This window comes from Orussus abietinus, unplaced genomic scaffold (genome assembly GCF_000612105.2).
Source record: "Orussus abietinus isolate OABI.00-Male unplaced genomic scaffold, Oabi_2.0 scaffold191, whole genome shotgun sequence".
In the NCBI taxonomy this organism is placed as follows: Eukaryota; Metazoa; Arthropoda; class Insecta; order Hymenoptera; family Orussidae; genus Orussus; species Orussus abietinus.
Genome location: NW_019394341.1, coordinates 1 through 13,452, shown reverse-complemented (window position 1 = coordinate 13,452; position 13,452 = coordinate 1). Strand labels below are relative to the sequence as shown.

General features: G+C 36.2%; 1 protein-coding gene across 1 annotated transcript; it reads left to right on the top strand.

The window, feature by feature from the left end:
- The first annotated feature begins 834 nt into the window (after window positions 1-834).
- Window positions 835-12,817, top strand: LOC105703289 (fatty acid synthase). Its single transcript, XM_012431579.2, has 14 exons — window positions 835-1,066; window positions 1,338-1,588; window positions 3,179-3,410; window positions 3,483-3,904; window positions 4,153-4,446; window positions 4,626-4,836; window positions 4,923-5,083; window positions 5,745-6,062; window positions 6,597-7,123; window positions 7,790-8,073; window positions 8,758-9,141; window positions 9,281-11,190; window positions 11,584-12,309; window positions 12,402-12,817. Exons 1-14 carry the CDS (start codon window positions 898-900, stop codon window positions 12,543-12,545), a joined length of 6,033 nt encoding a protein of 2,010 aa, XP_012287002.1. The 5' UTR covers window positions 835-897; the 3' UTR covers window positions 12,546-12,817.
- The last annotated feature ends 635 nt before the right edge of the window (window positions 12,818-13,452 follow it).

The window sequence follows — 13,452 nt, the reverse complement described above, 5'->3', positions numbered from 1 at the left end:
TTTTTTGGAAAGTAGTAAGATTTTCACGGTTTCTCAAGTTAATAAGTTAACGGTAATACAGTAATTCAAAATAAAAAGATGCATACAGTTTCATGTGGATTGCTTCTGGTTCCCACCCTAAAGGGTTTTCATTTGTTACGTGAAGAATAGACAAGACTATGTTACATATTGACCCTGGCTTCATCGTAAATCCTCCTGTTGGTAACATGGCATAATATTGTGTATTACCAAGTGAGAACAGTAAATGACATTACCGATAAAATGCATTAAGAGCCAAAGAAGTTACAGATGGCGCTTCGGTTGAGAAAACAATTTTACCGATAACACCTGGGACGTATTTAAAATTCAAATTAAAACCTGCACCACGTCTTTTGTTCAGTTTTAACTTTGTATCAATGATCCTTATCTTCATTGAAATCATATCTTTATACATTCTAAGGGTTTATTATACGCATTATTATATTTCAAAAAAGGAGAACTTGTGATTTAAATGATCTATTTTACTGCGCAAATATGGCTTCTTCTAATGAATTTGTAATAAAAAATGGCTTCCATTAGTTTTGGGATTAACACCTTGCAATGGCCTCATTATTATACCCAAGGTATTCTATTTTTGGGACATGAAATATGCATTGCTGACATGCATTCCAAACATATTACCAAAAACTGCATTCTCTCGTAAACCTCATGTATAATGGAAGTGTAACGTCAATGTCTAGTCACCCGCAAGTGCAATGGAAATTAGTAATGGCCTCCATGCCCCTCTAGGTGGCATTTCCGTATTTACCATTGTTACATAAATCAGTTGAGAAGTCTTGTGCGTTATCAATTTGACATTCCATTTCAGTTGTCAGTCAGCTTTTAGAGGTATAATAGGGAAGGAAGAATTAGAAGAAAATGCTTAATCCAGAAATTACTAGAGATAATAATGCCAGAAATTCTGGTAATGGTGTCGTCATTTCCGGAATCGCGGGCAGATTTCCAGATTGTGATAACTTCACAAAATTTCAAGAAAATCTTCTAACGAAAGTTGACTGCGTCAAAACAACTACTCGATGGGATCTAGGTAATTATTGTTTAACAATGGTTTATATGAAACATTTTATAATCGGAATTAAGATGAATACTTTTCAATTATGTATAGTAAAATTGACAAGACATGTGAAATATATATTTTCTTTCAATATAAAGTATGTGTACTTTTGATAAACATGTAAATGATCTAAATTTATAGGGGTGTTATGCGTGCGCTTTTAAGAATTTAATAAGTCCAAATCTGCCTACCACCGTTTTAATCAATTATTTTCTGGATACTACAACTTAGCTTGATTTATTAGATCATCCATGGATACCGAAACGCATTGGCCAAATCAATAGCCTTACCAAATTCGATCGGGTTTTTTTCGGCGTACACGAGAAACAAATCCAAGTCATGGATCCTTCGGCGAGAGTAATGCTGGAAATTACTTATGAAGCTGTAATCGATGCCGGAATTAATCCACGAGAATTGCGAGAAAGCTCGACAGGAGTGTTTACCGGATCCAGCTATTCGGAATCTGAAAAATCTTCTTTTTATAAGAGAAGTGCGGTAAATGAATATGATGCATCATCGAAACTATTCATTTTCGTCGAGTGCGCAAATTTCTATTCCGTACAAGTGAATTGATTTGCAAACGCCATGAACCCTCCCTTTTTAAGTTTTCAATCCTCCTTATTGATGTTTTTTTTTATAGATTTATTTCAATCGTTGTGCATTTCTTTATTCTAAATTTCTACTGACTAATCGTTAAAAATGCTACTATCGGATGGTCGGAAAAGTAATGACGTATTTTCGTAACAGATGGCGTAGGAAAAATGCGACATGGCTTTTCTGACAACCCAATAATAGTAAACGAATGGATCGATGTAATCGAACCATGTTCACTAACAAGGAAGGTACCTGAGGTGTCCCCCTCCGATTTTGTTCATTTTTAAATATGTTATAGAGGACTAAAATCTAAGGGACTCGTGTTTTTTTTTATCGGCGGATAAACCCTTTTAGGGGGTGAAATCAGGCTTCAAAGTTGGCCGTGCAAGGGGGTGAGTTGGCTGTTTCATATAGAAGCACTCGTCCGATTTTCATGAAACAACCGTCAATATGTAGGGAATGAAGAATTATGAACCATGCATTTGGAATTTTTCGAAAAAATTCATTTTTAAGGGGTAAGCCACCCCTTTGAATACTTCTTTTACCCCTTACGCGAGCAGTAATTGTTCCATCCAAATGAAACTTTTTTTGTATTGTTCTGGTCTATAAATTAACCAAGTTTCATATCGATAGAGCAATTACTGCTCGCGTAAGGAGAAAAAGAAATATTCAAAGGGGTGGCTCACCCCTTAAAAATGTATTTTCTCGAAAAATTCCAAATGCATGATTCATACTTCTTCATTCCCTACATTTTGACGGTTGTTTCATGAAAATCGGACGAGTGCTTCTATATGAAACAGCCAACTCACCCCCTTGCACGGCCAACTTTGAAGCCTGATTTCACCCCCTAAAAGTGTTTATCCGCCGATAAAAAAAAACACGAGTCCCTTAGATTTTAGTCCTCTATAACATATTTAAAAATGAACAAAATCGGAGGGGGACACCTCAGGTACCTTCCTTGTAAGAAATAGTAACATAAGCAGAACGTTTCATCGTGAAAATCGCAGTAAAATGTTTTCGCACGAGTACCGCATTAGAATTGATTACCATTGAACTTCCTTTCGCGTGTACTGTAAACTTGAATAAAAATTCTACTTACATCATGTATTCTAGCCGTCATTCTACTTACATAATGCAAGTAACCTTCACGACTTGTAAGGCCATAACATTAAACACCAATTCAAAAGTGGATTACTCTTATGACACACGTTTCCTGTAAACGTGCTTCGTATAATTTCAATCGTTTAAGCGATTGATAAATAATTAATTATGTTTTCGTTCATAACTTGCGAATTTGTTGGCTACGAAACATAATGACACGCGCGGGTGAATGACGGTTCCAGCCATATACATATATATTCCATACACTTGTAGAAAATTTTCTTCAATGGCTTTTTTCAGCACTTTGCAAACCGAGGAATCTCTACCAATCTCGCCTTTTTCAAAAGATAGCTCAATCTTTATATTTAATGAAACGGTCGTCATTTTCAGAAAAACGGATTCGGTTTGATAGGTGCCAGTCGGGCGATGTTGTCGAACAGAATATCCTTTTATTTAGGATTAAAAGGTCCTAGTATCAATTTCGACAGCGCTTGTTGTTCAAGTGGAAATGCACTCGAAGAAGCCGTGCAAATTATTCAGAGTGGAGTATGCGATGCTGCAATTGTCGGTGGGTCATCACTCGCCTTGCATCCGTATTATTCCCTCCACTTTTACAAGTTAGGTACGTCTTCGTTTAACAATAACACAGCACATATACAATTATGTTCTGGAATTATCATTTTTATTCTCACAGGACTCCTTTCTGACGACGGTTTAACGAGATCGTTCGATGCAAACGCATCGGGGTATAATCGCAGCGATGGCATCGTTGCAATATTCTTACAAAGAGCTAATGTAGCAAAGAGAATTTATGCCGAAATAGTGAGAATATCAGGTCCTCACGTCGATTGCGTGATGAAGAACTCCGTTCAATTTCCAACCTTCGAGGAACGGGTAAAACTCATGGAAAAGACCTTAAAGGACTCTGGGCTTTCTCCATTGGATGTGACATATGTCGAAGCTGATGGTATTGCGATCAAAGAAGCAGATGCCGATGAGGCAAAAGCTATTGATCTGGTCTATAACCGTGGTAGAACAGCCCCTCTTCTCATCGGTTCTGTCAAATCGAACGTTGGCTATACGTTAGCTTCCAACACTTTGCTCTCCGTTCTTAAGGTAAATTCTGAAAATATTTCAAGAAACTATTTAATAAGTACCCGTGTTCTGCCATATTCTCTAGGACAGTATGAGCAAGCTACGTACTAATTTTGTCAACAATATCCATACAAATTTACATTAGGCATAAAAAAGATAACTATTTCCAAAGCAGCATACTAAAATCTCGATTTATAAGTATGTACTTTTGAAATGATACATTGAAAGAAAGCGTTACATCTCTGAGAATACGATTGTATGCGTAACAGGTGGTCGTTGCAATGGAAAATGGTAAAGTACCCCCAAATCTACATTTCGAAAAACCTCCTGAGACTATTGAAGCCTTCAAAACTGGACGGCTGCAAGTAGTTACCGATCTCACACCTTGGGATGGACAGTATGCCGTCGTAAATACCACATCATATTCGGGTAATTTTGTGCACTTAATACTAAAATCCCACGGTAAACGCAAGAAGAGAGGAGGCCAACCCGAAGATGATTTGCCACGAATTTGCGTGATTTCTGGTCGTACGGAAACAATAGTAACAGAAACTCTACAGGAGGTAGGTTTCTCATCCATGAATAAACCCAAGTTGTAGTTCACAATTGAGTGCTTTGAATTTTTTAACTGACAGTACTTAGCATGAATAAATATTTAAATTTTTCAAATACGTGAGCTTTACAAATAACTTGCTAACCACGTACAGGAAGACGATAAATTCACAATAAATGATTTTAATAGTTGGAAAAGAAGCCAGTAGATGTAGAAATGCTTCAGCTTCTGTATGACATACATCATACAAGTCTAATCAGTCACATGTACCGAGGATTTACGATTCTGCCCCCACGTGGAATTCCAGAGACACCGAAACGAATTGTTGAATATTATCCAGAATCGCCACGCGAAGTTTGGTTCATTTTTTCTGGAATGGGTTCTCAGTGGGTTGCCATGGGTACGTCCGAACGAAATGTTCAAATACTAATTCCCAGGATAACAAATTAAGTAGATTTATTATATAAGAGAAACGTATCTTCTCAGGAGAATCTCTCATGAGGCTGCCCATTTTTGTTGAGGCCGTAAAGAAATGTGATGCCGCTTTGAAACCGCATGGCATCGACATTGTTAAGATTCTGACTGATAAAGATCCAAACATGTTCGACGATATCGTGAATTCGTTCGTCGCAATTGCTACTGTACAGGTAATTACTTTACTATCTGTAATAATGGTAGGTGTAGGTTTACTCATTGCAAGATGAAAATCTCAGACGCTTCGATTAAGACATGATTTATTTGAATAATAATTACCACAGTAAAAAGCATAAAGCGTTAATTATATCATAGTCTGGTACTAACAGAAAGACCGACTAGGTTTACTTTAAATTCTTTACACTTATATCTTTTTTCAATTTTTTTGTCTTGATGTTTTAAATTAAAGTAATCTTTTAAGATTATGACAGTATAATGGAGCATCTCATTGAAATACAATTAAATTTTCTTGAATATCAGAAAATCGACCATCAAAACATGGCCAAGAGTTACAGTCGATAATTATAGTGAATGATTTCAAATGAAAACAATACACTTTTATGCGATAATATCGATTTGATAATGTTTTTAATTTTCATTAAAATAAATAGATAGAGCATGAAGTCTATTAATTTGGCAATATTTATGCTTACAATGCAGAAACTAATGTTGAAACTTTTTAGTTGTCGATAAACAATGTTGAAACTCTTTAGATGTCGAGATAAATGTCTTTCAATCCTCCAGGCTTAAAATCCATTAAAAAAGCACGCAAATAAATATGTAATAGTTCTTTAATAAAGAGAATATTGTACGCGAACAATATCTCGTTCAAAGGTTGGTTTAGTGGACCTGTTACGATCACTTGACATAAACCCGGACTTCATCATCGGACATTCTGTCGGTGAGCTTGGCTGCGCGTATGCCGATGGTTGTTTTACTGCCGAACAAATGATACTATCGGCATTGTCTCGAGGTCTGGCATCTAAAGAATCACCATTGATTCACGGTTCAATGGCAGCAGTCGGTCTGAGCTTCGAAGATGTCAAACCCCTGTGTCCACCTGACATTGATGTGGCATGTCACAATGGAGTGAACAGCAGCACGATCAGTGGCCCAGCTGAATCTGTACAAAAATTTGTTGCAGGGCTAAAGGTACGTTATTATAAATAATCTAGTCAAAGACTTAGATTCGTACTCATACCTCACTTTTAATATTAAATGACGTCTTTTAGATATTTAATGACAACAAATAAAAGACGCTTTTAGCTATTTGTGGCCACATGAAGATGGCTTCTAAAAGGTCTCCTTTATGAAATTTTTCTCTAAACTGAGAGTACCGAATAGTTTTGAAACTATATATGCATAAATTTGAAGCCATATTACATGAATATGGAGGCCCTGAGGAAAGCCCTGACAACCATAAAATTTAATTTGCATATGCAACTTTGTTTAAATTTATATAAAAAATGAAACTTTCTCAGAGCCTCCATAATTAAATGGAAAAATATCAAACGATTCGATATACGCAGTTTCAAGAGAAGTTCCATAGTCAATTGACTCAATTGGAAATACTTTGATGTCGCCTTAAGGACTACAAATAAAACACATTATTTAATCCTAAAAGTGAGGTATAAGTACGAAATTTGGTATGTCCACATTTTTAATTATCTTTGATTGTAATGTCAGGATAAGGGAATATTTGCGAAGGAAGTAGCTTGCAGTAATATCGCTTACCACAGCAGATACATCGCACCTGCAGGTGCTACTCTACTGAAATACCTGAAAAAGGTGATACCAAAACCACGTCAAAGAAGTTCCAAGTGGATCAGCACGTCCGTTCAATCTTCCGAACGGAATACCGCGAAAGCTCAATTTTCTTCTGCGGAATACCACACCAATAATCTTCTTAATCCAGTACTGTTTGCTGAAGTTATAAAACAGATACCTGCTAATGCAATTACAATTGAAATTGCACCGCATGGTCTACTTCAACCAATCCTTAGGATGTCATTGCCAAGTAATTGTGTCAACGTGCCATTGACTCAAAGAGGTCACAAAGACAATATCGAGGTCCTTCTACACGCTTTAGGCAAAATGTATAATGCCGGGTTGCAACCCGATTTCGCAAAATTGTACCCTACGGTTGAGTATCCTGTGAGTTGTGGTACTCAATCGTTATCTTCCCTTGTGAAATGGGATTATTTAAAAGATTGGTAAGTTTGCATAAAAGTTTCAACAAACGAAGAAAAATTAATTAACGGACGAAAGAACAACCGGTATTAAAGCAATCGCCGTCTCCTTGTTTTCATGTTTTTCGGCACGTTACAGCAAGAGAAATGTAATTAATTTAATATATTCTAAGAAATAATTTTTCTACATTCTTACATTGAATCAGTATATAACCTTGTCTAAAAGAGATAACATAGACGTGCGATTTCCATTTGTCCTGGTTTGCCATTAAAAAAAAAAAGAAAGATTGCCACGGAAACATTTCCGCTTTTATGATAAAAATATCTCTGATGAAATATTTCAGACCTGTGGGAAAAAATGTTATTACGCATAATTTAACTTATATACCACATAGTTCTTTCCATGTGCATGATTCAATGATCTTATTTCATGTCTTCATAGAATTTAATTTATTTTTTTCGACAAATATTTGACGTGATTCATAAACATTTTAGTGTTATATATGTTTCATAACCACCCTCACTACCTAGGTTTAAAATGTTTTTCCATAAAACATAGAATTGAATATCTGTGAACCTAAAATTGCAACTTTGATAAGGTTATTCATTGGGATAACTATACAAATTAGACGAAGCATTGAATCAAATTTCTTTAGATAACTTATTAGATGAAATTTTGTTTATCAAAAGGTATGTCGAAGTTCACACCGAACCGAAAGACTCTACAAAAGGCGAAAAGGTTTTCGATATAAACCTTGACGATGAGAATTTCTCTTTCCTCCGAAATCGTGACATCGACGGCAATATAATTTTACCCGTTTCTGCACATTTGAACTTAGTTTGGGAACTTATGAATAAACAACAGCAACAAATTCCCGGAGAGGTAGTCATTTTCGAAGATCTACACGTCCACGAATCTAATGTCACCATGCCAAGAAATGGCAAATTGAAGCTAACAGTAATGATTCAAAAAGGTAAAACATTATCAAAGATAATCGATGAACAATCGTGAACATATTAATATTACTCCATAGGAATTGTTGAAGAAACACAATTCACCTAGCACTCGTTCAATATCAAATTTATTAAGTAAAAGTCTTAAATATATTTTCATCGACCATTTATTTGGTTTATAATTAACCAATAACTTTGTTATCGTAATGTATAGGGGTTGAGCTTGCAATTTTTTTTGCTGCAAATAACAAATTTCTTTAGCTCTGTAATGCAAATAAGCATTTCCTCGATTTTAACAATATTAGACAACCTATGTGTTTGTTTCTTACATATATTTTCTAGGATCAAGTTTATTGAAGTGTATTTCGTTATTTATCACCTGATTCTGTTCGCGCAAATCCATAACAGCAATAAAGAAATAAAAATAGTACCAGTAAAAAGGTAAAGATTGACTTTCATATTAAAAAGACATGCATAGTAACGATACCTAAAGACACGACTGTATAACGTGGAGTACAATAAGTTTTAATTATTTTGATACGTTGCCGAAAATGTTTCAAACATATAATAAACACTACATGAGCAACTATGGGTAGAGCATGTTATAATGTAGTAAATCGATTATTTTTCACACATTCTGAGTGCATAGTTACAATATAATTATCCATGAAAATGATTTGATGGTCCACTAACATTTTTTATAGGTAGTAAAATGTTCGAAGTATCCCGTGAGAAAAATGTAATAATCAGAGGATTCATTCAGAATACAACATTATCAGTTGCCGAGTACAATATCAGTGATCATATCGGCAGACTTGAACATATTGATTTCTCCGAGGAAGATATCTATAGAGAATTGGAAATTCGAGGATTTCACTACAAAAAGGAGTTCCGAAATCTTCGAGGATACTCTAAAAGATCTTCTTATGGACTAATATTGTGGCGCAATAACTGGACAACATTTTTAGAAGGCATGATACAATTATATGTACTGGTCAATGATGCGAGATGTATCCAATTACCGTCGTTTATTAAAAAAATTGTAATTGATTTAAATATCCATAAAAAGGCTGTGACCCAATCAGAAGGTACGTACTCTACTGAAATACACCAAAAGTCTTTGTTATTTTAATACAATAAATATTCGACGCGTGAATTAATGAGAAGAAATATCGAGAGGCATAATTACAGCATGCATTTAATCTAAATTCGTGTTTCTGTTAACAGAAATTCCAGTTTTTGTCAATAAACGATGCAACATTATCTCATGTGGTGGAGTGCAGATCCACGGATTGCGTCTTACTCCACTAAATACGATTTCTGAATCATATAAAAAGATAATCAGTGAGGAATATCGATTCCTTCCTAATAACGACTTATTTGTCACAACGAAGACAAATGCGTTTCGTCACGCAATTCATCTGGTTGCAGAAAATATATTATCAATTAAAACGAATATAGTGGAATTGTTCGAAAAGGATAAAAACAGTGAAACGCCGTTGTCACACGAGCTCTACAATATCCTTGGCGAAGTACAAAATATCAATTTTAATATCGGGATACTTAATTGCGATGTTTTACAGCCGATACCTGCTGAATTACCAAAAAATGTAACACCGATGATCACCTCGCCTATATTAGAAGATGCTTCTCTTTTAATCATTGGTAATGTATACAAGTACAGTAAGAAGGAGAATCCAAGTAATATTCGAGCTGGTAATTTCTTACTCACGCTCGTATCGCTAAAGCAAGAAAACGATGCCATGAGGATTGCGAAATCAATGGGTTTACTCCTGGTGCTAAAAAAATGCCTTCCATCCGAATATACAATGCTACTGTTTCGAAAACGAGAAACAGTTGTAAGGTACAAAGTAGTAGAAGCAACTAGTCTTAGAAATGATACGGTTAATCGAATTGTAGAATCGGTGAAAGAAGCGAATGTCGATCGTATAATCGTGGTTTCCAAGGAAAACAATGATATCGGTATCCTGATTAACAAACTTAGACAACACACGTTACAAAAGAAACTTAGATTCTTCGATATAAGAGACCCAGGACCTCTTAGCATTTCGCTTGAAGACCCTATCTATAAGGAGCAATTACAGTTAGATTTAATATTTAACGTTTTAAAACCTAAAAAATCGTGGGGTACGTACAGAAGTTTACCACTGACACGTCAAGACCGAATAGCGTCCAGTTGGATGTTACATCAAGTACTTCCTAAAGATATGCATACACTTGTTTGGACCGAAGGACCCTACCACAACGAATATGAATCTAGAGGTCTAATTACTGTGGAATATTGTACAATCACAAGTTATGACGTTTCCTTAGCTACGGGAGAGGTTCCTCCAGAATCAATGGACACAGATCGCCAGAAGAGCCTCTTTGGATTGGAATACTCTGGAGTAGATTCCAAAGGAAACCGTATCATGGGTATCAAGTCTCAATGTGCCCAGAACTTGATACTTCCAGACCCTAAGTACTGTTGGCAAATTCCGAAAGAATGGTCTTTGGAAGATGCTGCCACAGTCCCATTTGCTTACATAACGGCGTACTACATCCTAAACATAAAATTAGGCATTTGTTCAAAAGAACGAGTCCTCGTCAACGTCGGTAACAAAGCGCTTTCGGAGGCTCTGATTAATCTCCTTATACGTGGAAATCACGAAGTGTTTATTACCTGTGATAGCGAAGAAGAGGGTGAATTTATCCGTAATAATTATCCATCCATTCGGGATGATCATCTTTGTATGTCCGACGATTTTGCGGATCAGGTAAATTCTGTAACTGATGGTGAAGGAGCTGACATTATCATTTGCGATGATGAGAACAGGAACTCTCTTCCATACGCATTGACTTGCAAATCAGAAGGGAGTCGTATTGTCATTATTATTGATAAGGAAGAAATAAGATTCCAGTCTGTAGGTATGGCTGCCTTCTTTGGACAGACAAGTGTATTCTCAGTTATTCCAAAGGAGCTCATCGATGTCTCGGTTAACATAAAGGAATCATTAAACATTTATTTGAGCAGAGGCATTAGATCAGGAGTCGTAAAGCCGTTACGACGAATTGTTTATCCCCACGAATTTGCAAAGGAAGCGTTTAATAGTGCCCAGTCTATGGAAAATAAGAAGGTAAATGATCTTCAATTGTGTCGTTAAGGTGATATGAAAGTGACGTCAAAGAGATCTCGTTTATAATACTTTTCTCCGAACTGAGTGTACTGAATCGGTTCAAACTTTATAATGTGAATATGGAGGCTATAAGGAAGGTCCTGACAACCATGGAATTTCGGTTTAAAGAAATGTTATTATTAGACATTTTTTTAATTTTGCATAAAAAATGAAATTTCATGGATGTCGGGACTTTCCTTGTAGGCTCGATATTCACGTTGTTAAGTTTGGAACGATTCGGTACACCCAATTCAGAGAAAAGTTTCATGAACGATACCCCTCAGATGCCACTTTTACGTCCTCTTAATTTCAATATACTATTCTGAATATTTTTGATTGGTTTCCTTTTTCTAGATCCTGCTCAAAGTGCGACCGAAAAAGCCTTATGCCGATCGAGCTGTAGTAATTCCTCGTTTTCATTGTGACAAAACTAGTAGTTACCTTATCATGGAAGGTCATAGTGTTTTCACAATGGAATTCATCGATTGGTTGGTAATTCGTGGGGCTAGAAGAATAATTCTTACTTCCTCGAAGAAGTTAGAAAATGGTTACCGGAAAGATCGGTTTGAAACTTGGCGCAGCTACGGTGTAACCATAATTGTTCTCAGTGATCTTGACTTATCAGAAAGGCAAAACTGTAAGACCTTGATATATAAAGCAACGGAATTAGGCCCATTAGTAGGCATTTTCGATCTTCGGCGAATGCAAACGGACGAATTGTTTGATTTAATCTTAAAATCTACGAAATTCCTCGATGCGGAAACTCGATTGTCTTGCCCACGTCTCAGGTATTTTGTTATTTGCTGCCATTCCTTGTTGAGTACTGAGGATTATCGCACCGGGAGATGGATTATTCCAGCTGAACATGAAAAAGCGATAAAACTGTGCGAGACAAGATCAGAAGAGACACTCCCTGGTCTTCTTGTTCTTTGGAATAGTGTATATGATCCAGTTACCTTTGAAAATAATTTGTCAACCAATTTTGACTTGGCATCAGTTAGCAAATTCTTTGCACAATTTGATTTTTTCTTGCACTCTTCGGCTCCTGCGGTTATTTTCACCGATTACACCGAATCCGAAGTAAGCTTACGGTTCATTAGTGTAGTCATTACTCTACGTTTTTTTTTATGATATAGCAAATAACCGCTCTTATTCGTTTTTCAACTTTTCAGGCGATTGAAGATGTATCAGAGCGCAATATCTCAGATGTCACTGACGAGGCAGCTTTATATAAGGAGCAACTTTATTCACAATTGAGTGGATTAAAACTTGAAGCGTTTGCAAATCTACGTGAACATGCTCTGACTGTATCCTAAACGTTGTTTAGCTTTTTATAATGTAGACTTAGTATAATGGTATGTAGAAACTAGAATTTGTAGCACTTGTACATGATTATGAATGGGCCTACATTAATTAAATCTCTGACAAATCTGTGTTATTAATGCTATCGTCGTAGATGGAAATGGTGATAAGATCATCTATAGGTGAAATATATAAAAGTAACACTAATATCTATCTGTACCTGATATGGTTTGACTTGTACTATCGTTGTCGGGCAATAAAAGACTACAAACTTTATGTATTGAAACCTCTTGCCGACATCACTTACCAATGTGAGAACTCACGATATGGTGCTATATTTAAAATATCCATCCTCCCCTGTTCATATAATACTAATTAATTTACTACTTACCCTCTGACATTAATTTAATTTTCAGAAAATTAAATACAGAATCGAATAATATTAAAAAATGGAAATTAGTGAGTCAATTTTATGTCACGGAGCGTACAAGCTAACGAGAATCACGATTTAGCAGGTACACCACGAAAGCTCTACCCACAGTATCAACCAACGCTCGTATCTGCCAGAGTTGGATAAGTAAAAACAATGTAGTTACAGTACACTGATGCAGAGTTTAAAACTTATTGTCTTCATCATTCACCGACTCGTGCGATCCATGTTGTTCACGGCTCCCGTGCTCAGTGTTTAACGATGAATTGATATTTAAGGTAAGTGAAGGGTGAAATCAAAGAGAGCGCCACGAGTGTTCTTCCCTTAGCATGAAAAGCGAGCAGTGTCGGTAAACGTAGGTAAAGCATCACCGTCAACTGCCGCATGTATTAACAGAGATGAGTTGGGAGATTGCTCACGGGCAGGGTCGCGCGATCGCACCGTGTGCTGCTCTCTGATTTCGTACGTTAGCTTTCACCGTTTTTTGCCCC

What these genes read in the sequence shown, in the direction of transcription:
- LOC105703289 (XM_012431579.2), top strand. Translation starts at nt 898, where the DNA reads ATGCTTAATCCAGAAATTACTAGAGATAATAATGCCAGAAATTCTGGT. An exon ending in CTTTTTATAAGAGAAGTGCG is followed by an intron (nt 1,589 to 3,178) that starts GTAAATGAATAT and finishes CGTCATTTTCAG; the next exon opens with AAAAACGGATTCGGTTTGAT. An exon ending in CCGATTACACCGAATCCGAA is followed by an intron (nt 12,310 to 12,401) that starts GTAAGCTTACGG and finishes TCAACTTTTCAG; the next exon opens with GCGATTGAAGATGTATCAGA.